At 37.1% G+C, this 24,227-nt stretch overlaps 2 protein-coding genes across 3 annotated transcripts; both read left to right on the forward strand.

Annotated features, from left to right (window-relative positions):
• The first annotated feature begins 327 nt into the window (after window positions 1–327).
• Window positions 328–7,284, forward strand: LOC143465417 (beta-1,4-galactosyltransferase 2-like). The gene is made up of 7 exons (XM_076963678.1): window positions 328–609; window positions 1,830–2,216; window positions 2,700–2,868; window positions 3,058–3,278; window positions 6,131–6,270; window positions 6,424–6,512; window positions 6,642–7,284. The coding sequence occupies exons 1-7, from the start codon at window positions 537–539 to the stop codon at window positions 6,841–6,843; spliced, it is 1,281 nt and encodes a 426-aa protein (XP_076819793.1). The 5' UTR covers window positions 328–536; the 3' UTR covers window positions 6,844–7,284.
• A 5,925-nt stretch (window positions 7,285–13,209) lies between these two features.
• LOC143465921 (beta-1,4-galactosyltransferase 2-like) lies at window positions 13,210–22,333 on the forward strand. Of its 2 annotated transcripts, none has more exons than XM_076964446.1 (6): window positions 13,210–14,906; window positions 16,109–16,277; window positions 16,483–16,703; window positions 18,092–18,231; window positions 18,881–18,969; window positions 21,161–22,333. In XM_076964446.1, the coding sequence occupies exons 1-6, from the start codon at window positions 14,510–14,512 to the stop codon at window positions 21,360–21,362; spliced, it is 1,218 nt and encodes a 405-aa protein (XP_076820561.1). In that variant the 5' UTR covers window positions 13,210–14,509; the 3' UTR covers window positions 21,363–22,333. The 2 variants fall into 2 exon arrangements, with proteins under 2 accessions (XP_076820561.1, XP_076820562.1); XM_076964447.1 differs by having other exon boundaries at window positions 14,873–14,952.
• Window positions 22,334–24,227: the final 1,894 nt, after the last annotated feature.

Genomic DNA, 24,227 nt, shown 5'->3' on the forward strand with positions numbered 1-24,227 from the left:
ATTTAAGGTTTTAGTAGAATTATATTTGCAGTAGAAGGTGGATTTAGTTCAGGCTTAGGTCAATATGTTATAACATTTAACTTAGGTTAACAAGAAACTGTGGAAATTAGCTTCGAACGCACGATTTTTTCCAGTGAAATATTGGAAGGTCATTGCAATTTCATTTCGTGTATCCATGTATAAAGTATCATTCAATATATTTGGAATGCTAATAGACAAATGTCGTTTCGTTACTAAAAATAGTTTTACGAAAGTATAAACTGGATATGTTTAATATTTAAAGGCATCAAACGCAAAGCATTACATATTTAGTAAACGTGTTTAACAAATACTAGGTTACTAGGTATTTGGTAAAAATGTTTCTTGGTGAAAATTTGTTCCGTATGGTCATTGAAGTTGTAATTAATTCGTCGTTGACCTGAATGCTGTGTAGCTCTACATTTCCAAGGCATTAACTTTTTTCTATCCGCTATACTACAAGATTTCACATCCACACAAAGCAATGGAAAATAGAACTTTGCTTAGTGGTCCAGTTGATGTTTCGACTTCTCCAAATGCTGTTGATTGCAACTAGTGCATTCCTGCCCAGTGCTTTCCTTTTATTCTCTGGTGAGCTGCTCGTGTCAAAACTTATTCTGAATCCTAGAAATATGAAATCTTCCACCGTTTTAATTCCTTTGTTGTTAATCTTTTTGTTGTTGTTGTTGTTTGTTTTTCTGTTGTCATAATTTTTGTCTTTGTAATGTTGAGATGAAATTTAACCCCTCTACTTTCCTCTATCACTTTCATGGCCAAACACCTAAGATCATACTGAGCACTTCCAGCCAATAAAATTGTATCGTATGGATGTTTCTACCACCTGTTTCTAATCATCTAATGATCATCAATAATGATTTCATTTAAATTGGTTTGTTGCCGCATGACCGCATTTGCATTCATGTTAAATGCCGCGAGTGATAGCATGTATCCTTGACGTATTCATTATCCCATCTTGAACCACGTTGTATTTCCATATTACGCTAACCGATTCCAAATCGATTCAACCCACCGACGATTGAACCCAGAGCGATTAAACCCAGGATGACTAAACTGAAAAACACTCAACCAACGTATGTGGGCTGAATAGTTCTTGAGTTGAATTGTCCTGAGTTTAACTGTGTGTGGGTTGAATTGAGCATCTACCACGTTGCCCATACTGTGGCTTCCTGGTTATGGTAGAATGATGTGATTAGTTACAGGTTCCAATAAGTGGTTATACCAATTCTGGTCACTGATACGATTAAGTGATAATAATCGCAATCTTTTGTGACCATGATAGACAGAAATAGAGGAGTAGAATGCAAACAAACACTTTATAGTTTAACTTAATTTTGTGTAATTCGAAGTTTCAGACAATACCAAGTAATTTACCAGTTAGTTCAGATAAATTAGCATCATGACCGCTGTCATGTACACCTTCACTACAAATTTAATTTATAAAGTAAATACAGTTATTGTTTATGCTATCTTCGTCACGCCGACTCCCGAGGGCTAGACAGCAGGCAATGTCAGTCTTGTTACATTTCGTGTGAATTCCTGACCATGTTTCCATGATGATTTTGTTAAAACACATAGCCTAACAGCAAAAAATTCAATACTGGTTTTGCACAGCAATTGGCAGAAAGCAGTCATCTGTCAGTCTTTATTTGAAGTGAATTTGCTGCTGTTAGTTGGTCCAAATGGGGACCTACATTTTATAGGACTAAAATGTTGGAAACTGAGAATTTTTTGAAAAAGATTTTAGTTGTTTTTAACATTTATTCTTCAAACGATTTTGTTTTATTTCTTAGAGCTGCAGCCAAAGGATTTGAATATGTCTAAATTTAAACGCGTCTTGGTGGTTTTTGCGATTGCAATCCTTATGTTCTACACCATTCAATCGTTTGTTGGTATCAAGGTTTATTACAAGAAGTCCCTGTGCATGTACCCGGAAGTGCAATCTGCTTTTACTTTAACCAACACAGAACGCCCAGACAACGCTCAGGATTTAAATATAAGGAAGGCAATTACTACCGGATTTCCAAATACTACTTCGGATTTGAGCGTTGGTTCGCGATTAACAACAGCTAAAAGGAGTGATGAGGATACTACTACTGCGAAACCGACATCGACAACAAAAGCGATCAACTATTGCCCGGAATCGTCTCCTCTTCTACATGGAAATTTGATCATCCCAAGTAAATCTTGATTTTATAATAATTTGCTTTCATCAGAAATAGCTTACATAGGGTTGGTAAAACTGAGAAACGTATTGCATTTCATTTGAAAAATAACTCGTTTATTAAAGGTCCAGGTTATACATTAAAACAAGTTCTTAAACTGAATTTCCAGTAGTAGCCTAAGTAACTTATATCACCAGCACGATTTGAACTACACAACCAAAGTTAGTAAGTTCATACTAAATTGCGCAATTAGGTATATAACACTCTACTGTCAACTCTGCTATGTATATTGACATTAACTCCCATAAATAGATGAATGAGTTGGAGTACGGACCGCTTCTGCTATTTAAACGAGTTTATAGAATGGTTGTTAAACTTTTAAAAAAATAATGTACCATTCTTGCTGTTACACTGTATAAGAAAGCGATAGAATTGATTAACAGCGTTGAAAACCCAACTAAAGCAATGGCATCAATTAAACTTTCATCGCTACTTTAGAGCATAAAAGCATCTTCGAGGGAAACCTCGACCCGCTAAGCTATGAAGAAATTTCAGCAAATAATCCCAATGTCCAGTTTGGAGGATATTATCCTGGCCCTGCCAACTGTACACCGAGGAATTCCATCACAGTTATCATACCTTATCGCGACAGAGAAGTACATCTCCGGTATATATAGATCACCAACGTTAAGTCTATTATTTCAATCCCAAGAAGGAATGTGTCAGAATCTTGTCACCATGAACGCATCAAGGAATGCTTACTTTGCCAGCTAGCTTTATTCAATATGCTACAAATTGATAACACCGCTACTACACATTTCTTAGCTTTAAAACATGTTATATTTTGGTAATACAGGTATTTGCTGACGTACATACATTTGATTTTGCAACGGCAACAGACAAAATACAGGGTATTTGTGGTTGAACAAGACGACAATTCAACCTTCAATAAAGGACAAATTATGAATTCCGGATTTAGATACATAAAAGGGAAATATGGAAAGGAATTTGACTGTTATTTCTTTCACGACGTTGACACGATTGGGGAGGATGATCGTATCATTTACCGATGCAAAGGTAGGCTATATAGGCCACTCTGTACTAAAGCCTTTATTTAAGCATGTTTTGAAAAGCAAGACTTATTAATTGAGGTTTTTAAAATTTTATTGATAGCTCTGTCGCATTTCTATAGTCAACAGTCAACACATAACATGTATAGCGATTGGTTTTATGTGCATACCCAAAAATGGACTTGCTAACAAGCGACTTTTGGTTCTACGCCGTATAAATCGGCAAACCGCAAAAGTAGATGGATTTTGGTTGTAGAAGTAGTAATACCGAGAATGTTGGAGTTTTTTTCCAAGCAAACGGTCTAACTTTGCCAACTACTATTGGTATAGCTATATCCGTTTCTTTTGACAGCCTAGAATTGTTTTTTGTTTCCATACATACATGACATTTTCACACATATCGAATACCCGGTGACATCTCGGACTTTTTTTTATATTTGTCAGGTTAGTATAATTGAAATGTACGGGCATTATATCTGTAAATTTTTTTATCCGTTTGACTGAAATTAAATTAGGTTACCTGTGCTATGTTAATATGGTTAATATCTTTTTCGCTATCCTATTCACTGTCCTTCTTTAGAACCGATAGAGTGGTTGGGGTAACAGCCCTATAGGAGCTCCTTTATAAACAATCCGCTGTTTTTCGCCACGTCTGTCAGTTCGGCTAAAGGGTTACCTATAGTCGTTTCCAGGGCAGGTCAGTGATTAACCTGTACCACTCGCATGGTTTTTGGTCGATTCGTTGGTTTTTCACCTTCAGATGTGTCAATCATGACTTTTTTGAAAGTCTTTCCTGAAGTCTTTTCCATATCGTCATAGTTGGGACTTTTCACTTCGTACAAGTAGGAACTCAACATTTAGAGACTTACGAAATTCAATGTTATGCACTTGATCTTAGTAATGTTACACCACGAAAACTTTTAAAAATCCCATTTCTAAAGCTTGCACTCGTGATCGCACTGTTTCTGTAATTATATCCAACATTCGTATATGGTGACAGTTGGAAGGAAAACTGACAACTTCGCGGTCTTAAGAAGCTCTTATTTCGTGACAATCAAACGTTGAAGTTCACGCATATTACTGCTTTCGCTTTGTCATTTCTTGTGACCAATTTCAAGACGATTGAGTGTAAGTTGAACATCAGGGGCTAAGAAGACAGGAGAATCATCTGCAAACAACAATTGACTTATCGTACTGTTTCCAACCATGACACACTCTTCATCAAGTCTATGCTTGTTTATCCTGTTCATATACTGTAAAGTAAACTATGACAAGGAAAGGTAACCGCAGAACACACCCCTGGCGGAGTCCAATATCCGCAGTGAATCGTTTACTTGACACTGTTCAATCGGACACGTATTTTTAGAGCAATTGTACCGTATGCCTGCAGCATTCTCCAAAATTTATCTTGAGATACTTGAGCGTAGACCAGAGTTGTAAACGGGTCTTATACTTTTAACCCGATCCTGGCCCGAAAATATAAGCCCGAACCCAAAAATTTATTTGAAGCCCGAATTAGGCCCGAAAGCTAAGTTTCCCGAATGAACGTTATCTTCCGATGTCTTCCCTTTGTAAGTTGCGCTTTGCTCTGCGCGCATGCAAATTCGTGTAAAGAAAGTGAAATTACTACGCAAATATGGCAGATTGTGATGAGTATGAATTTAAGCCCGAATCTGACCCGTTGTTTTTCAAACGTAAGCCTGAACCCCACTCGAGAAACCCGGCCCGACTTACAGCTCTGCCGTAGACGTCTTTTGCGTTATACTCAAGACTTCGAAAATTATGAAGACGTTTGGTATATAAACTTACCAGACAGAAATAGCAGAGAGATGCTCCGACATATAGAACATTACTTTTTGTACCTTTTCTTGTGTATTACGATCATAACACCCATTTGCCATTTCCTTGGTTTTTTATCTGAACTTCATACCATTTGAAGCTCACGGGCTTATATAGCCAAGACAACTCGGTTCTTTGTCATCAGTAAAAATATTTTCTTCCCCAAAGCGCATCTGCTGTGTATCAGCTGACATTTCTATGATACGGTTGAACAAATCTTCAAAGTGTTCTTTTGATCTTTGTAGAAGACGGCGTTTTGTTGAAGAGATGCCTACAATTACGAAGTAATAAGGTTTGGCTTCTTCAACTAGCTTCAGCTCCTTTTCTGTTAATAAAGGACATTTCAGTTTCCAGCTGTGTGTGAGTCATCACGCATAGGATTTCCTATCAGAATAGCCTATCGGTAGCCTAGTGACCTAGTCTGTATTGTCTCCAGTAGCCTTACCAAACACGTATAGCAAACACATTTGTAGATTTCCAAAAATCGCAGGCCTGTGGAGAAAAATGTCGCCCGATTTACGCCCGATTTTCGCCCGACGTTCTCTACCAAAAAGGCAAACGTGTTTCTTGTTAGCCTGCGCTACGAAGGATGCGACACAAGTATAACTATTCTTGTGCTTATTTTTCGATTTGAGCCACCTTTCGATGATTTTTCGTTTTAGGCCACTTTTAATTTGACCCCTTACTTTCAACCTGACTTGTCATGGGTATCTCTTTGGAAAAAAGCTTACTGCAATTTAGCTCGAAAGTTCATCGAGGCACTCAAGCTCCTCTACTACCACAAGGCAATAATCCAGTAGATGAGTTAGTATCCACACAATTGATTAGTTATCGAACATAATAATTTTCGATTAGGCTATACCATACTGTTCTCTAAAGCAAATTACTAATTTTGGTATGCAATAATATCTATGTAATGCCTATTGCAGGAAGATGAGCCATATTTTGAAGTACAGCCTATTGATTTGAGTTGTAGATGTTTGAAACCGTAAACCAAACAAAAAACCGCACCTTTTTCAGGGGGAAGAGAAGTCGTCCATTTGTCGCACAAAATTGAACGGCTTCGTTATCGATTCTGTTGTGGATTGACAATAGGCGGAGTGCTTGGACTGACTTCTAGCCAACTTGAAGCAGTAAATGGTTTTCCCAACGCGTATTATGTACGTATTTTCTACTTTAGTGAAAAGACAAATACTGTACATTGTTCTTGTAAAACGCATTGGTCAATAGGTAATTACATTGTCTTATAAGATATTATCTGAGATAAATAATTACAAAAGCAGCTTGTTTTACAAACCATTTTCGTTTTCCAGGGATGGGGCGGTGAAGATGATGATATGAGTAAACGCATTCTTGAAATCGCTAATTTTACAATCTACAGGCCTCCCGGAAATTATGTCCGGTACGCCAATATAATGTAGGCTAAATATGAAGCAAAGCGAAACACAAAGTTAACTGCAGTATATAAGAAGATATAAATTTTCCAATAAAGTAACGCGCAACAAAGTATAACTCTCTTCTTCTACAATAGGTTTCGAACGCTTTTCCATGAAATAGACGGTCAGAATCCAAAAAACCCGGAGAGATTTAAATTGCTAAAAGAGTGGAAGAATAGAGCAGGCACGGACGGGCTCAATTCTTTGCAAACTATTATACCGAGGGTGGTTGAATTTCCCACACATATCCATATATATATCAAATCAAAACCAGCGGCTTCAAACCGAAATCCATGACAAAGCAACGTCGCTCAATGAAGCAAATATATGCAACAAAACGTTTAGGAAATTCTTGACGAGGTACATTGATGGCAGCATATATATGTTGCCTCCCGGATGTGGTCTTTTAAAGTCTTCTACAAACTTTTCAAAGTTTTATAGAACTTTTTTCGCGATCAAGCCCTCAGTGAGCATTAAAATTTTCACTATGGCATAAAAATGTTAGGCACCATGATATCACGTTAATTATGATGCCTCATAAATTTTTACCTATTTTCATCCATTTCAGGCACCCGCAGATTTTCACTTTTTTTCCTTTTTTCCTGTCTGATATTGCACATGAACATTTTTTCAATTGTGCCTTTACAACAAAAGCTAACACCACACTTTCGTGCTCTGTTAGAAATCATTTTACAACTGTCATAAAGGGTGAAAATATTAAGTCAAAACCGTTCTCCATATGGTTGTTGGAATCAGTCAAGAGCATGTGCTCTTACCTCTCAACTTTTTGTGTACATGAACCAACAAGAAAGATGTATAAACTTGGCGAAGAACCAGTCTTTGCCTAAAACTATGTGTCAGAGATTTGATATTTGCTGTGGATCTGGTGCCCAAAACGTTTTTCGCGCCAAACTTTGCTCGGTTCGAGACAAAAGATTATGATATAACTGACATAAAACTGAGTATAAGAAAAAATGAGGTTGGCCCAACCTCAAAAAGTCATAATGCAAGTAAAGGGCATGTGTGAACCCCACCGTCGGCGGTCACGAAACAAAAACTTATTTTTTTCTTCATTTCACTTCTCACCGTTTATCACCATTTGTGGATAATGATCTAAAGAAAGAAATGATATAACATTACAACTTTACAAGCTCGTGTTACGTTGTTGTTGTTATATTTCCTTGTTGCTTGTATTATTGCTTATTAAAAGAACGTGTAAAATCCATAAAACAATACACATCAAACTGGTTGCGCTGTAAAATTTCACTACGGAAGCAAACAAATTGCAATTAAACTTTGTCAAAACGAATTTCACGCAAGCAAATAGAAAAAGCCCAATTACCAAACGGTATTAATGCTTTTTTTACTTCTTGTTTGGATAATGAATAGGCCTATTAACTAACTTATTGCTTGTTAAATTCCTGTTTATAATTGTTTTCATTTTTTATTTTCCTTTTTGGAAAATTCTATTTTATTAAATTTCGTACAAAATGGAACTTTACTGCGCAATCGGTTTGTCATTTTTATGTTATGTATTTTACGGTTTGACACCTTCTTGTAATAAGTAATAACACACGCATCAAGGAAATATAACAACAAGGTGATTTCAACCTTGTTATACTTTTGTTTCTTTTTTCCTCAAAAGTTTTTTCACCGCGTTTAGGCAACATATAAACTTAGTTTTATAATTCTCAACTTAACTATTTCGTAATCTCAAAAATCGCTTCCCAAGCCCAAGCTTACTCTTAGATATAACCTATAATGGATTTCTTTTTTGCAGTAAGAATGAAAACAAATTTCATTGGTTATTTTCTAAGTACGTATAATCTTAAGCGTATTCCCCAGAAACAAAAACCCGCCTTATCTCTGCATTTGGTGGTTACCTGCAAACCGTAACTATTAGTATAACGTGCTTGAACATAGCATACAGTGCTTGCGGTTTGGTACGATTATGTCATACATACAGTACATACACACAGAAATTACGTGGTATGCCTTATCTCCCGCAATTTTTATACGTATATAAGCCTACTTACGTATTGCTTTGACACAATTTGGCGCTGTACCTAATATAAAGAAATCAGTGAAATTGGCCTAAAACTCACCTAAAGTCGGAACCGATATAATATAGAGTTATTCAGGTTATGAATGATGATATAGGCTACACGAACAGTACTGAGGACAGTGTTATGTATGACAGTGTTGGTACTACGACACCTTATCGAAAGACACTTTATCGAAAGACACTTTATCGAACGACACCTGATCGAAACGACAGCTGATCGAAAGACACTTTATCGAACGACAGTTAATCGAGCCGACAGTTGATCGAAAGACACTTTATCGAAACGACAGCTGATCGAACGACACTTTATCGAACCGACAGTTAATCAAAACGACAGTTGATCGAACGACACTTTATCGAACCGACAGTTCAAGCAAGATTTTTGCGTGTTTCTCAAACATTGAAACAATGAGCCATTGTGATGTGCGGTCTTTGTAATGGTGTGCATTAATGAATTGTGATGTATATATCATAAAGTTGACGATTTATATTTTATATCTATATTTTATATTTGTATCATAAAGTGTACGATTTCGCATGGCGGCCGGCCCGCCCACATATTAATAAGATATCACAAGAATACGCACGAGAATTACTAAGTACGAGATTGTCTGTACAGTAGACTAGACTAGTCATTATAGATACAAAGAGTAAGGAATTGAAGGCAAAATTTTATAGCAAGGGGCATGTCGCTGCCTGACTTTTACACAAAGTAGCTTCTTGAAAGTAGTCTTTATCCCAGCTTGACCGACAGCGCAAAATAAATGGCTTCGATGCTTGGTAGCACGTACACATGTGAACAAATATTTTCAACAATGAAATTCACGAAAAGCAAGCTAAGATCACGCTCAGCTAATACACCGAGGGGAGAAGCCTTCGTTATCGAGGAAGACGATGAGAACGAATTCTATATGTTTGCATCTCAAAAGAATCTGGATATACTGAACAACTGCGCTAATTGGTTTTGTGACGGTACATTTGATGTTGCCCCACTTGGATACCAGCTGTACACGATACACGCGCTGGTCGATGAAAATCGCACGGTGCCACTCGTATACACCATTACCGAGAACAAATCTGAAGCTGTGTACAATCGCATCTTTTGTTTATTGGAACAACAGCGACCAGGAATAGCCCCAGAAACCGTAACAATAGACTTTGAAATGGCAGCATATAATGCTCTTTCTCCCAGCTTCCCTCGGGCAGAAATTCTCGGCTGCCTTTTCCATTTTGGCCAATGGCCAATTCCGCTTCCTTCCAAGAACGAATAATAGCATTGAAGGATGGCACAATGCGTTCAGCAAGCGTGTCTCATTATCCCATCCGACGCTTCGAAGACTCGTCAAAAAAATTAAGCGGGAACAAGGTTCCAACGAAATGTTAATTGAGCAATTGAGTGCTGGAATCGATGGCCCACCTCGGAAGAAGCGCTACGACGCTGTCAACCAACGGCTGAAGAGCATAGTTGAAAATTATGACTCAACAAATATGGACATAAAAAGTTATCTTCGAGCAATTGCACACAACTTGTAATTAAATGAATGCGATTGAAATGTGCACTTCGTCAGTTGTCGTGCTTTTAACAGTGCATGTTGTCAGTTCTTTTAATAAATTGTCGTTCTTTTAACAGTGCATATCGTCAGTTGTTTCAATAAATTGTGGATCTTTTAACCCTATCCTAACCAGGCTCGCGAGTTTACTAAAAAAACTAGGTGTGGCCAACCCCGCACACACATTTGCAATCGTTAATTACTAGAAACCTATGCGTCGTAGACGATGAGATTATTACAGGTTAGTAGAAACATCATCTGGCTTCCTGTATACATCATAATTGTAAAACTAAAGAAAGTGAATTTAGTGTAAATTAGGTATTTCTAAAAGTGACACATTTCTATAAATTCTTCTTGTTACGCCGCGCCCCCGCTGTGAAAAGAGAACGAAAAAGAATAGTTAGTCAAGTTATTGGTGCGTAAATGAGTAATACGTTTCAATGCGGAGAGAGAGCAAAATTATATAAATATCACAATATCTCAAAAATTACAAAATCTAACTTTATCAAACAAACATGGACAGATAGCTGAACATCACAATGACCCATTGTTTCAATGTTTGAGAAACACGCAAAAATCTTGCTTGAACTGTCGGTTCGATAAAGTGTCGTTCGATCAACTGTCGTTTTGATTAACTGTCGGTTCGATAAAGTGTCGTTTGATCAACTTTCGGTTCGATAAAGTGTCTTTCGATCAACTGTCGTTTCGATCAGGTGTCGTTTCGATCAGGTGTCGTTCGATTAAGTGTCTTTCGATAAAGTGTCGTTCGATTAAGTGTCGTTCGATAAAGTGTCTTTCGATAAGGTGTCGGGTCACGGACAGTGTTATAGCAGACCACAGTTGGCAATGCTGCGTAGGCTATTGTTATAACGGCGACGGACAATCATAAACTTCACCGTTTTAATTTCCGCTTTAATGCACAGTTGCACATTGGAAACCAATAACACTGGAGCGTGAGTTATCTTAACTGTCTAAACAAAGTACCAAAGCTGACCGTACGTTTCCCTTGTCCAAGTCGACCAACCCGTTGTCGAACAGAAGCAGTTGGACTAGAAAAATTGTTATGCAAATGTTGATTTTACCGACTTGGAGTTCAATGGAAGTTAGATTTTCTGTAGTTTAGAAAGTAGATTTATGTGAGGCTAAGGTTACGATTTGTTATAACATTTATATTAGGTTAAAGTGAAAGTAGCTTTGAAGATATAGGTTATATGATTTTTTCTTTGAAATAGTGTCCGCCAATAAAGTAAACAGTGCTCTATCATTTGACGTGTCAATGATCTTGTATCATTCCAGGAACTGTTTACTGCGTACAGCTTACTACTTCAACTTTTTTTCAAAAATGTCGGATCCGGTGTGATGATGGCAAAAAGCTTCAGAAGTCGTGTTCCTCGTAATGGCTCCTATACAATCGTTTACCTGATCTTTTCGAAAGGCTTTCCAGCTGGCGATAACACAGGCCAAGATAGAAAATATTTTTTTAAAAGTCGCAATATGTTGGATCGTTTTTAGGGTAGGATTTAGGTCGCAGAATCCAAGAATGAACTTACTTTTAATGAATTAGCTCTAGTTTTTGACATACTGAACGTAACGCATTTTCGTAAATTGTTATGAAAATATAAATCCATGAGACTTTGTGTTATTTTTACATAAATTTTCTCGCCGATGCTTGATAAAGGACTGGACTCTAGTCGCCATGACTCTGCATAAAAAAGTAGAAATTGTGAAATATCTCAAAAACTATAGCCAATTTAAAAAACTAACCCCATTTTTGAATTCAGTGACTTCAAACTATATCTAGAAACACGATCACTTCACAATTTTTTTGTTGGCTAGTGTACTATGATCAACACGCATTATACGATATGTATTTTAGGGAAGGGCCGATACGAACCCAAACTCAAATAGATTCACCAAATAACGTCTTTGTGGAAGATTCGTGCAAACACAAACAATGGCGAACCCGAATACAATATTACTTATAGATTTACTGATTTTGGTAAAAAATGATGATCTAGTTCTCCGCAAAGCTAAAATAGAGTCAGCAGTACTTACTTCCCACGAACCCAAGTAATCTTTCTCGCGGCACATCCTTAATGTATTTTATCAGAACTGTAAGCTTTGTGGTATTCACTTGTTTAACTGAAACTCGATAGCAGCTCTCTCTAAATCAGGGTTTTATTTGGTCTGCACACAGAGAGACGATTGGAATCTGAATACTGAAGCGTTTCAAAATAGTTACGGCAATTTACCGGCCTATTATTCAAACTACACAGTTTTTAGTCAACTCAGGCTTATCAATACTCAGTGAGCCATGTAAACAATAGAGTAAAGCTATAGTTTAGCGAAAACTGGTTAGCATTGTTTAACTTTTTGTTTCTACTGGTAATTTTTCAAATAAAAGAGTTATGATAGAAAAAGTTTAATTTGTTTCGAACAGTTTGTTTGTTTCAACACGTGTGTATGCTTGCTTATAGTTTTGCTGACCTGGCCTGAACGCCCAGTTGACGTTCACTTTGTGCGAAATATTGCTTGACAGTCAAGTTTATTTAAAACACGGACCCGATAGTCTTTATTCATAACAATTATTCTAATCGATACGAAATGTAAACTATTCGCTTTGACGGCAAAGTGTTTAAATATTCGATATGAAAATGTGTTGATATGACCGAAAGTCTAATCTAAACGGATAGCATTTGGATGGGTTGTATGTTCAGAACATTGCGTAGAAGTTCTGGAAGTTTTATGGTTGAACAAATTTCCGCGTAAGGGTTTTTTTGGTTTGTAATCGGTCGAAGAGAATTTTTATTACCGGGTAATAAATAACGTAAGCTCGAAAAGCAGGTGAAGTAAATCGATTCTTCATTATTTATGACATGTATAGAGACTACCATACACCAGTATGTAGATCATTTCACCGCAAATAGGTCACGCAGCCCGTTGTTAAAGATAGGAGGCGGTTTTGTCAGCGTATGCCAGGAACCAGTTCAAAGCTGGATTGAATAAGTAATCAAGGAACCGAAAAACGGTCTCGTGCCAGTGTACCAGAACAGGGTCCAGCCAGCGTTTATAAAACTTAGAAGTCTACTATCCACAACGCGCGATGACAGTGGATCTTGTGTTGTTTCTCTTTTACTCTTATTCCGAAAATAGCTCATGTTTCTCTATGGAGAGAGGACATGTAGAAATGAGAACTTGGGACAAAAATTAGGACATAGTTGTGCTGGGATTTAGCTAGACTAGCACTATGTACTGTAGATACAAAAGTGACTATTTCACTTAGTCCTGAAATAAGTTACGCAACACGTTGAAAAATACATCGGTAGCTAGGTGAGGAGAAAGGGTATGCAAAAAATGATCTTAGCCATTTAAGGTTTATGACAAGTTAGATTTAGATTGGAAAGTAGATTAGTCCAGTTTGGGTTACAATGTCAGTTTGTTATAACATTTAACTTAGATTCAACCTAGGTTAACAAGCTGTAGTTTGTTGTGTGATTCACAGAAATAAATCGGATCAAAGTTACAAAAAAGCGTTGTACTTACTTGCTAGTTTACTAAGGTATTGTTATATTTAAAACTAATTAGCTGTTTATGTGATGAACACGAAGAAATCGCTTCTAACGTTGCATCTATGATCTTTACCTTAATGTAAAGGGACGTTTGTTTTCATACCGTATCGACAACAAACTATATTGTCACCGTGCAAGCGCATTAAGTTAGAATGACCTGTCTATATGCTAGCTTTGTTAAGAAGCGTTCAAGTACATTGAACAAAACATCTTTATCAAAAAAAAAATTTTCGAATTACTTTCATTATACTGTTGAGGATAACAACAGCAAGCCGTATTCTTTTATGCTTGAATGAGGTTGTTTGCCCGTGTGATCAAAAGCTTAGTGTTGGGTAGGCTGTCCTTAAAAAAAGGAATTCGTTTCTAAAGTATGAGTACCGGAAGGTGTGGTTTTCAAAATCATAAGGTTGTAGACTGTGTTGTTGAAGTTTGCGCGGTTACATGCATGTAGATTGTAGACAAACGATAAGTTTAATTGGCAATATCTCTGACATCCTTTGATGTAGCCTAATGAAACGTTGCGATGCAAATAAATTCATCAGTTAGCTTAGTTAGGATTATTTTAATTTCACGAAATGTTTCGGGGTGCGCGTAATAATGCCTTAAAAGTTACGTTATTGAAAAATATGCAGTAGTGGTGGTAAAGGACATAATATACAAGTCAGTCTGTAGTAACTAAAATTTCGATAAATTGTAAAGCTTTCTAGAAATCATTGTCTGCTGTTGCTTTAAGATAACTATAGGTTTGTTTATCAAGGATGTAGTCGAAGGCTTTGAAGATGACTAAGTTTCAACGTACCTTGCTTGTTTCCGCTGCTGCAGTCCTTGTGGTCTACACTATACAATCTTTTATTGGTATCAGGTTTTATTACAAGTCCTGGTGCATGTGCCCGCAAGTACAATCTCCACCGAAAAACGATTATTTTCGTTACATTCAAACGAGGACAGAACGCCCATTTGGTGCCCAAGCTTCAAACACGAAGAATACAATTAGGACTACTAGCGAATTTCTAATAGAACGTGTTACTTCGGATTTGAGTGTTGATTCGCGATTAACCACAGCAGCTGCTACGGTGATCGATGAAAATACGACTGCAAAACCGATATCGACCGCAAAAACGGTCAACTATTGCCCGGAAGTGTCTCCTCTACTACAGGGAAATGTGGTCGTACCAAGTAAGTTTTCGTTTTGTTGTTTGCTTGCACAGAAAGAAAGCGAAAAGTAAGTTGAATCTATTGGCTAGTGTCACAATTATTTTAGGTTTTCAGGTTTGAAATGTTAGCTCATGTATTTAAGGTACCATAATATTAAACAAAATTGAAGCGTTTGAATTGTAGGTTACCAATATAGTATGTCATATTTTCTACTCAGTCTTTGTAATTGTATAGGCTATTATAAGCAGGGTTGCCATACCGTCCTTATTTCTAAGATTTGTCCTTATTTTAAAGGTCCGTGTCTTAGAAAATATGTTTGTCCTTTTTTCTAAGAAATGTCCTTATTTTCACTCTCGTCCTTATTTTTAGGGCGAAGGTGGGCACTTTTGTCCTTATTTTGGGCATTTTGTCACCTTTACGATACCATTTTGTACCAAAGAGATACCAAAATTATGAACATGCAGATAGTGTCTTGTTGTTTTTTTTTTTTTTTTAGGAACATAGGTTGCTTTCTCTTGTTGTACACTGTTTAAGGTGGTATTCCTCGTTCATTTTCTAGTCGTCCTTATTTTTGAGTTGAGACTGATGGCAACCCTGATTATAAGGCTAAGTATAGTAGGCTACAAAATTACAGCAGGATTTCTCAACGTACGCTCTGTGAGCGGCGTCAAAGAATTCTGCAAGCATTTTCCGTTATCTAAAAAAATATTTAGTTCTTCGAGTGCCATAAATAGATAACAAAATTTATGAGTATTAAATATAATTATAATTCGTTGTCTGTTTGTTTCATGAATTAAATTGTTAGGGTTCTGCAAAATTCAGCATTCAGTGTTTGTATAAGTCATGTTTGTTTGTCCTTTGACAAGAAAAGTATATTTGAATGTAAAATTCTTGCCATTTAATTGATACACTTTCTACAAACAAACAAAATCTTATGGAAAGAATTCCAGCTATTATATTGCAAGGCTAAAATTTCGCCTTTTGTGTATCTTTGCTAATTACAATATCAAGTAGACTGTTATTACTTTTAAAACATAGACAAACCTGCCATAGATGAATTACTAGGCCTACGTAAACATGCTAGGCCTATTTGGTATCGAATCGTAGACTACAGTCCGAAACTTATTAATATTCTTGTACTGTTACACTTTGCAAAATGCTCCAACAGACGTGTCTAATGCGAACTACACAAAATTACTGAATAAAAGTTCCTTTCTTTTAAGGGCATAAAAACATCTTCGAAGGAAACCTCGACCCGTTAAGCTTTGAAGAAATTTCAGCAAAAAATCCCAATGTCCAGTTTGGAGGATATTATCCTGGCCCTGCCAATTGTACTGCGACGAATTCTGTCGCCGTTGTCATACCTTATCGCGACAGAGAAGTACATCTTAGGTATGCATGTAAATAAAACAGTAAACGGCTAAAATTTTTACATCTATGTAGGCTGTACCAGAGATAACTTATTTCAATTTGTGTATTTTATTAGAGAGGCGGTTTACGTTAGTTATTTTAATGAGTTTATTAGGCTGTCCCCTTTGTCTCATAACACCACTACAACGTTTATTTAGCTTGACAACATTTTGAAATTTGCTTACAGGTATTTGTTGACGTACATACACCTTATTTTGCAACGGCAACAGATAAAATACAGGGTATTTGTGGTTGAACAAGACGACAATTTAACCTTCAATAAAGGACAAGTTATGAATTCCGCATTTAAATACATAAAAGGGAAATATGGAAAGGAATTTGACTGTTATTTCTTTCACGACGTTGACACTATTGGGGAGGATGATCGCATCACGTACCGATGCAAAGGTAGGCTATATATAGGCCTAAGAATATAAAACGAATTGATGGTGCACAACTACACGACGTTTAGACGTTCTACCAGTGGGTCTCCCGGTTCTCAACCAGGGAGACCGACCTCCCCATGGGAGATGGAATTGTGTTTTAGGTGAGGCGAGCAAAGACTTGTAGAAGAAGTTGAATTAATTGAGTAAGTCAATTAGAACAAGTTCAGTGTAAAGTCTTGCGCCAAGAATTTTTTTCCTTTCAAGTGAAATGCAATAACTAGGTTACTAGGTTATCAAACAACATTAAATAAAGTAATTCATTTTTTGATATATGTCTTCGTTTTGTTGCAATTATTGTAAACGTAAAGAGACGAGAAACAGCTTCAAATCGAGCGGAGGAAGCAGTATATTGAAAAGGTTGGGTCTTGGGAACCACTGTGTTAAACTGTCGACTATACAGTATCTTCATTTCCAAATGTGAGGATACCAACAATTGACCATTGAACTAATACTAGTTAAATTTAAATATATCGCAACTACTTAACCATTAGCAACTAGCTGTACAAATAACGCTAATTGTACAGTGCTGAAGTTATTTCCAAGTAGGCTAAACAAAGTTTTTATTCAGGCTACCAATGGTTTGTAGCCAAAATGGTGTCTTTTTTCAAAAAATTTATCCACTCGTTTACATGAAATTGTTACATGGATCAAATACTCAGTAAAATCTCAGAATGTTTTTATATTTATGATGTCAATCATTTATGCGTGGGAAATAGGATATCGGTAAGCTAATCCTTTTTCTCCATTGACTACTCCAGCTTTCTCTAACTCCAGCCTGCGCATGCGGTCTAGCTGGAAGTTTTTGTTGTTATGTAAGTCCAGTAAAAACAACTATAGGCTATACTCGACATTTTACTCTACGTTCATTTTTCTTTTGCAATTAATTAACGTATAATCGTATATATCGTATATAGCCTATTCTCTTTAAACGCAGGATAGTCAAATATTGATCAATTTTTTGAAATCAAGTTTTTGATTACAATTTTAATTTTTTTTTTTTACAGTCAGTCGACCCCAAATAAGTTTCATGGAGAGATAATACCCATGACCACGACCACTGGGGTATAACGACAGATCTATTCTTCAAACTATGGGCTATTTAGTTTGGCCATCTTCAGGCCTTTCCAGGCTTAGTGGCGTTTAAACAAATCATCTATATATAGGCTACTCGAAAATAAAAGTTCTTCATTTAATTCCATTGCGTCTATAGAATTTTATATGTTCTTTCAAAATTATTTCTAATTTCGCCTTCCCATAACACTTATCATCACTGGGGCATGGTTAGCTATATTTTGAACTATTTATTTAAACGAGAAGTTAAAGCCGTTAAACAGAGCTCTTCTATTTCAGGGGGAAGAGAAGTCGTCCATTTGTCGCACAAAATTGAGCGGCTTCATTATCGATTCTGTTGTGGATTAACAATAGGCGGAGTGCTTGGACTGACTTCTAGCCAACTTGAAGCAGTAAATGGTTTTCCCAACGCGTATCATGTATGTGTATTGACTCATTAAACCTTGAATTTAGGGATTTAGCCTGCCCGAACACAATATTTATATTCTGTGCCAGAATCGTAAGACAACCATCACGATTCAATCAAGTCGAGTCTTTTGAGAGAAGTAACTCGTAGCAAGTCGAGTCATTTGGCAAATAAGACTTGTGTCAAGTCAAGTGTTATCTGAAACAAAGCCATACGGGAAGCAAAACACCGTTTCTGGCAACAAGCAACGTTTGAATTTTCACATACCAGCCTCGTTTTGTTGCTACATACGCGTATACGAATAAACAAAAAACCTTTTTAGTTGCACTTATAAGTGTTTGGACGAAATTTGTTTCACCTTAACATTGAAACCTATAACAAAATAACTCGGATCAAGTCGGTACAAAAATAACGACTCTGCTTTGCGCATTAAGGATACAATAGACCTACTTTGCATTATGATATAATATTAGGCCTAATGTATTACTATAGTCTACGTGTCAAGCGCATAGCGCACGGACATTTAAGAAAACGAAGTCGTCTGTTTTACCACAACGCAGTGACATTATCTAATATTTCAAAATTAATGTTAGGACTATGAGTTCATTAGACTAGAATACTAGATGCACTTATTCTGTAATAAATCGTATTTCGTTTTCCAGGGATGGGGCGGTGAAGATGACGACATGAATAATCGCATACTTGAAATCGCTAATTTCACTATCTACAGACCACCTGAAGATTATGTCCGGTACGCTAGTATAGTATAGCAAAGTATAGTAGGCTAAATCGAGACATTCAGACAGGCTAACAATTTAAAATTTCTGAACAGGTATTTTGAAGTATAAAATTTTGAAACAATACTTATACATGTATTTTATCGTGAATGGTGCCAGGTGTGCCAGACGCACAGTGGCAGCTGCTCCCCTGTTATTTTGGTAGGGTGGCAGTTACATACTTTAAAATTAAACCAAGCTGAACAGTCGAGGCGTGTTGTGGAGTATGTTTTGTCCAACATGTTGGTTATGCTTTTCAGCATGCATGTATAATCGCCCATTTTTTATAGTTGGCCGAAATTAGTTTTTATAATGTCTTGCAGGGCCGCACCAATTCTGGGCTAACGATTTTCGTACTTTTGATTCATTACCATTCCTTGTTGCGTGTAACATCTATATTAGTGTAATAGATTTAGTGTTTTTGCCTAACGAGTTCGAATTGAAGTACTTTTGAACTTGCCGTCAGCTAAAATTGACTACTATTCGTTCTGTTTTGACTGACCGAGGTTGTCTTAAAATGTTAAAAAAATAATATAATAGCTTGCTCCGTTTATTCCACCATAAACCAGGACCATATCAATAACATTATAAAGATTGTGACAACTTAAGAATGGCGACGTTCTCAACTATTCGGAGTGAATGGAGATAATCATTCAACATGACCATTCAATTCAAACCATTTAATCAACCATTCAAAATGAGACATGACAATCCTACTGTCGGTTATTTACGAGAAGCGTTACCGCTGGGTACAGATAGGACGAGCTTGTTCGTAATATTTACAGAAAATTTGCTTTTTGCCTTACAATAGGTACCACTCGTGAGTCGTGCCAGGTTTGATCGGGAACGTATGTATGTATCATATGGATTACGTAATGAAGTTTCGACCGATACATGATGTAGGTTGTACTTTTAGTAATTTGCCCCGGTCAGCTATTAAATGTTCCAAATATTCTTTTTTAATCGGCATTGTTTGTTTTGATAAATAAGTGAAACCAAGAATATAGTTCAATACGTAAATTACAAGCTTTGTACCGGTATGCTCTCAATTATAATAATAATAAATGCTTCCGGGTATGAACCAAAATGTGGGGTATCCTACGCATGTACCTTACTAGGCTATTTTTTTGTTGATTTGTGGGTCCTTTCCACTAATTATTATCTTCCAACGTCCTTTCCTGATGACGTACTCTAGCTATAATGATACTACCAGGCTATCGTTAGTTACTTTGTCACTTTTAATACTTGCAAATTTACTTTAGCAAAGCAAACTGCTGATTCTCATTGAAAACGTAACACGTTCCCTAACCCATATTGAAACAAGTAAGCTACAGTATTCCTTTTCACCGGTTTGTTATTTTTTGTGGTGCAATAAATGCATCCTTGCCAAAGTTTCCGAGAAATGTGGCCAAACATTTCATGCATCCTACGTATTTACATTTTTTGTTTAATTTTTTTTCTCATACATTTCCTTATTTACGCCTGCTTGTCAGCTATAACCTACATTGGAAAACATATAGTAGGTAGGTAAACTATACGGTGTTTCAAGATCATTGTTTTCGACGTTTTAAAAGTGTAGGCCTACACCGTAAATCGGAAGGTGTGGTACGTATGCAGTAAATATGAAAACACATTTTGTTTCGAGGCAATTTTAAAGCGCAAAACAACAAAATTTAACGCTTCGCGTATTGGACAGGGTGGGGAAACAATGCAATGCGGAAGCTTTTTGTGACCTCCAATCACTGACATGTACATGTTGATAGGTATGCACTAAGTAATAAGATTTCTATGTTGGCCATGCTACAGCCATGTGCTTTCTTGGTTGTGCATTGTGATTCGTATGTGGAGTAATACGTTCATGTTCAAGGCTGTCTAAATACAAGAGATTCTGCCGAACGTCTTATCGACTTAGATCAACACATAATATCACGAGAGTAGCGATATTAACAGTACACATTACGTCTGATGAGTAAAATGATCTTTAGGTTTTTAGACAAACTTGGAGTAACTTGCATTCAAAACGCATAGTTTTCGGAAGATCGATTAATTTCTTTTAATGCAGTTCTGTGTGACAAGGTTATATTAATTGCGGCATGTGTAGGTGATCTCTATTAAATGTTTAGTGAAATAACACTCAACAGAATAAACTTTCTTCTTTATCAACAGGTTTCGAACACTCTTTCATGAGGTCGATGATCAAAATCCGAAGAATCCGGAAAGGTTTAAATTGCTAAAAGGATGGAAGGATAGAGCAGCCACGGACGGACTCAACTCTTTACAAACTATTATAACGAGAGTAGCTGAATGTCTAACACATACCCATATATACATTAAGCCAATATCATACGTTTCGGGCCAAACGTCTTGATGGAGCAATGTTGCTGACAGAAGTCGCTGAAAAATATTAGGAAATTTTTGAGGCGTTGAGACTCAATGAAGGAAACGGAAATAAGGCTGATTTTATATGTCAATCAATGTCTCTTTCATGTAACTTTATTTCATTTCAACACGTGGCCTATAGGCCTAATTTATATCTTGTTTATTGCCTTCTATGCACAAATACGACAATGCTGTACTCTACAATGAATACACACTATAACGATTTGTCCCATCATTAAAAACTAAATACGTAAGGGTTTTGGCCCTTTAGTTGGCACTTATTTACATGCAAGAAGTGGCATAACCTATTAAAACTAGTCTATTAATTAATTTATTTATGGTTCCCTTAAAATGGCACCTTTGTGAAATTTACATATTGCCTACACAACTTGTACTTGATAAACCTTTTAATTTTGACAAGAAAACATTACCAGCCAAATAAGATAATGAATATTTACGACTAAACCAGTTAGGCTAAAAACAGTAATCTCATAAGTTACAACAAATTATACTTATGAGTGCAATACCATGGTTGTCGTTTCGCCAATTTATTTAATGAACTGCATGACCTCTAAACCAGCGGTTCCCAAACTTTTCTAAAGATTTTGCCTGGTGGACCCTTTACAATTATTTTGATATTTCGCGGCCCTATAAAAATCAAAGAATGCTATAGGAAAAATGCAAAAACCACACCAATGAAATAAAAAGGAAAAACTATCAAATACGGTAAGCGTTTAATCATTTTAATGGGATGGGTGCACTTGTTTTGCTGCAATTAATTCATCAATGTTTGGTTTTGGATAGCGCAACTTTATGTCGCGTACCCTCTGAAACTGCTTTTAAGCTTTAAAGACTAATTCTCATTGCGGACCCTCTGAAAGTGCTTTACGGACCCCAGTTTGGGAACCGCTGCTCTAAACGTTCTCTTCCACAATAAAATTTACTACCTTTGCAAGTCTATATGCCAATATTTCTTTAGGCGTAGTCTTTGTACGGAAGTAATATAGACCAGGAAAAAATTTTCAGGGCTTATTCTCCTTTGCGCAAGGAAAGTGAGGTCATACATTTACTTTTCCTATCCATTTCTAAATTTATTACGCAACGGATTGATAGAATTAGGCCCAAAATTGTCCGAAGTACTGATTGGCACGCAACTCACTGCTATAAAGACATATGATGTAATGAAACCAGCTATGTTCAACTCAAGGCTCGGTTATGTATAGCCTATGCCAAAGGTGGACAAACAGTGGCTCGCCGACATGTTTATAGTGGCTCTTCTAGCTGAATTACAGTATCCATTATTGTTCATTATCCATGCATTAATTATTTACCGTATTTGTGGTGACACTACTGATTTTGCGGATCGCTAGTGTTTGTAGTTTTCGGCAAGTGACTCTTTCATTGAACAAGTTTGCCCACCCCTGGCTTATGCCTAATAATGAGAACTAATCTTTAATTCGGTGGTCGGACGATTCAACCCACGGACGATTCAATCCCGGACGATTCAACCCACGGACGATTCAACCCACGGACGATTCAACCCAGGACGATTCAACCCACGGACGGTTCAACCCGCGGACGATTCAACCCGCGGACGATTCAACCCGCGGACGATTCAACCCACGGACGATTCAACCCACGGACCATTCAACCCGCGGACGATTCAACCCGCGGACGATTCAACCCACGGACGATTCAACCCCGCACGATTCAACCCCGGACGATTCAACCCGCGGACGATTCAACCCACGGACGATTCAACCCCGGACGATTCAACCCAGGACGATTCAACCCACGGGCGATTTAACCCATTTACAAAAACGTCAACGGCTTGGTGCTCAAAACGCAGCACTTGTTAATTTGGACCAACCACGAAGCAAATACACGCACCTGGCTCACAGACTTTCGGCAAAGGTTTGCACTTATGCAAATGAGCCAGATAAATTGATGTATCTGCGTGCAATCGCTCATATGTGCTAATTAATTACCGTTTGTAGTACCGTTTTCTGCTTTGTGTTTTATACGTGCTGTGTTTGTGTTCAGGTTCATGTTCTTATGCTTGCCTGTAAATAAAACAACTTTCTTTCTAATTAATCGATGTATAAACAGGTGTCTATAAAAATATCTGTAATTTGTGTACATGCAAAAAAATAAATACACACATTTACTTACGTGGGTCGAAAGCATTTTGTATTTTCAAAAACTTCAAAAATGTTAACTTAATGCTAAAAGGAGAACATTTTATATAATAACCGATCTACACGGGTAAATACAAAAAATAATAGCAGGCGTAGACAGAAATGTACGCAAAGTACTGTATAGGGCAAAATAACAATATTCAAGGTTTTACTGGAAAGCAGAAAACAATAAGTGTTTTGATGTACAACCAATGCTAACAAGAAGTGGTAAAAGAAAAAAAAGGAAACACAAAAAGCTTTATATTAGCTTAGGCCTATATATTAGCTTTATTTAGCTTACATAATATTGGCTACAAAGTATCTTGGTGATAACCTAAGCCAATAGTACGTGAAAGGTCCGTGGGCTGAATCGTCCTAGGTTGAATCGTCCTGGGTTGAATCGTCCGTGGGTTGAATCGTCCGCGGGTTGAATAGTCCGGGGTTGAATCGTCCTGGGTTGAATCGTCCGTGGGTTGAATCATCTGCGGGTTGAATCGTCCGCGGGTTGAATGGTCCGTGGGTTGAATCGTCCGCGGGTTGAATCGTCCGGGGTTGAATCGTCCTGGGTTGAATCGTCCGTGGGTTGAATCGTCCGGGGTTGAATCGTCCGTGGATTGAATCGACCTGGAACCCTTTAATTCAATAAGCAGTAAACAGCTGTTGACAAGAAGGCTCTG

Source organism: Clavelina lepadiformis, chromosome 7, assembly GCF_947623445.1.
Source record: "Clavelina lepadiformis chromosome 7, kaClaLepa1.1, whole genome shotgun sequence".
Lineage (NCBI taxonomy): Eukaryota > Metazoa > Chordata > Ascidiacea > Aplousobranchia > Clavelinidae > Clavelina > Clavelina lepadiformis.

Excerpts from the sequence above, each read along its gene's own strand:
- LOC143465417 (XM_076963678.1), top strand. The coding sequence starts at position 537 with ATGTTTCGACTTCTCCAAATGCTGTTGATTGCAACTAGTGCATTCCTG. Across the intron at positions 2,217-2,699 it reads TGGAAATTTGATCATCCCAA|AGCATAAAAGCATCTTCGAG; the intron begins GTAAATCTTGAT and ends TCGCTACTTTAG. Across the intron at positions 2,869-3,057 it reads GACAGAGAAGTACATCTCCG|GTATTTGCTGACGTACATAC; the intron begins GTATATATAGAT and ends TTGGTAATACAG.
- LOC143465921 (XM_076964446.1), top strand. The coding sequence starts at position 14,510 with ATGACTAAGTTTCAACGTACCTTGCTTGTTTCCGCTGCTGCAGTCCTT. Across the intron at positions 14,907-16,108 it reads GGGAAATGTGGTCGTACCAA|GGCATAAAAACATCTTCGAA; the intron begins GTAAGTTTTCGT and ends CTTTCTTTTAAG. Across the intron at positions 16,278-16,482 it reads GACAGAGAAGTACATCTTAG|GTATTTGTTGACGTACATAC; the intron begins GTATGCATGTAA and ends ATTTGCTTACAG.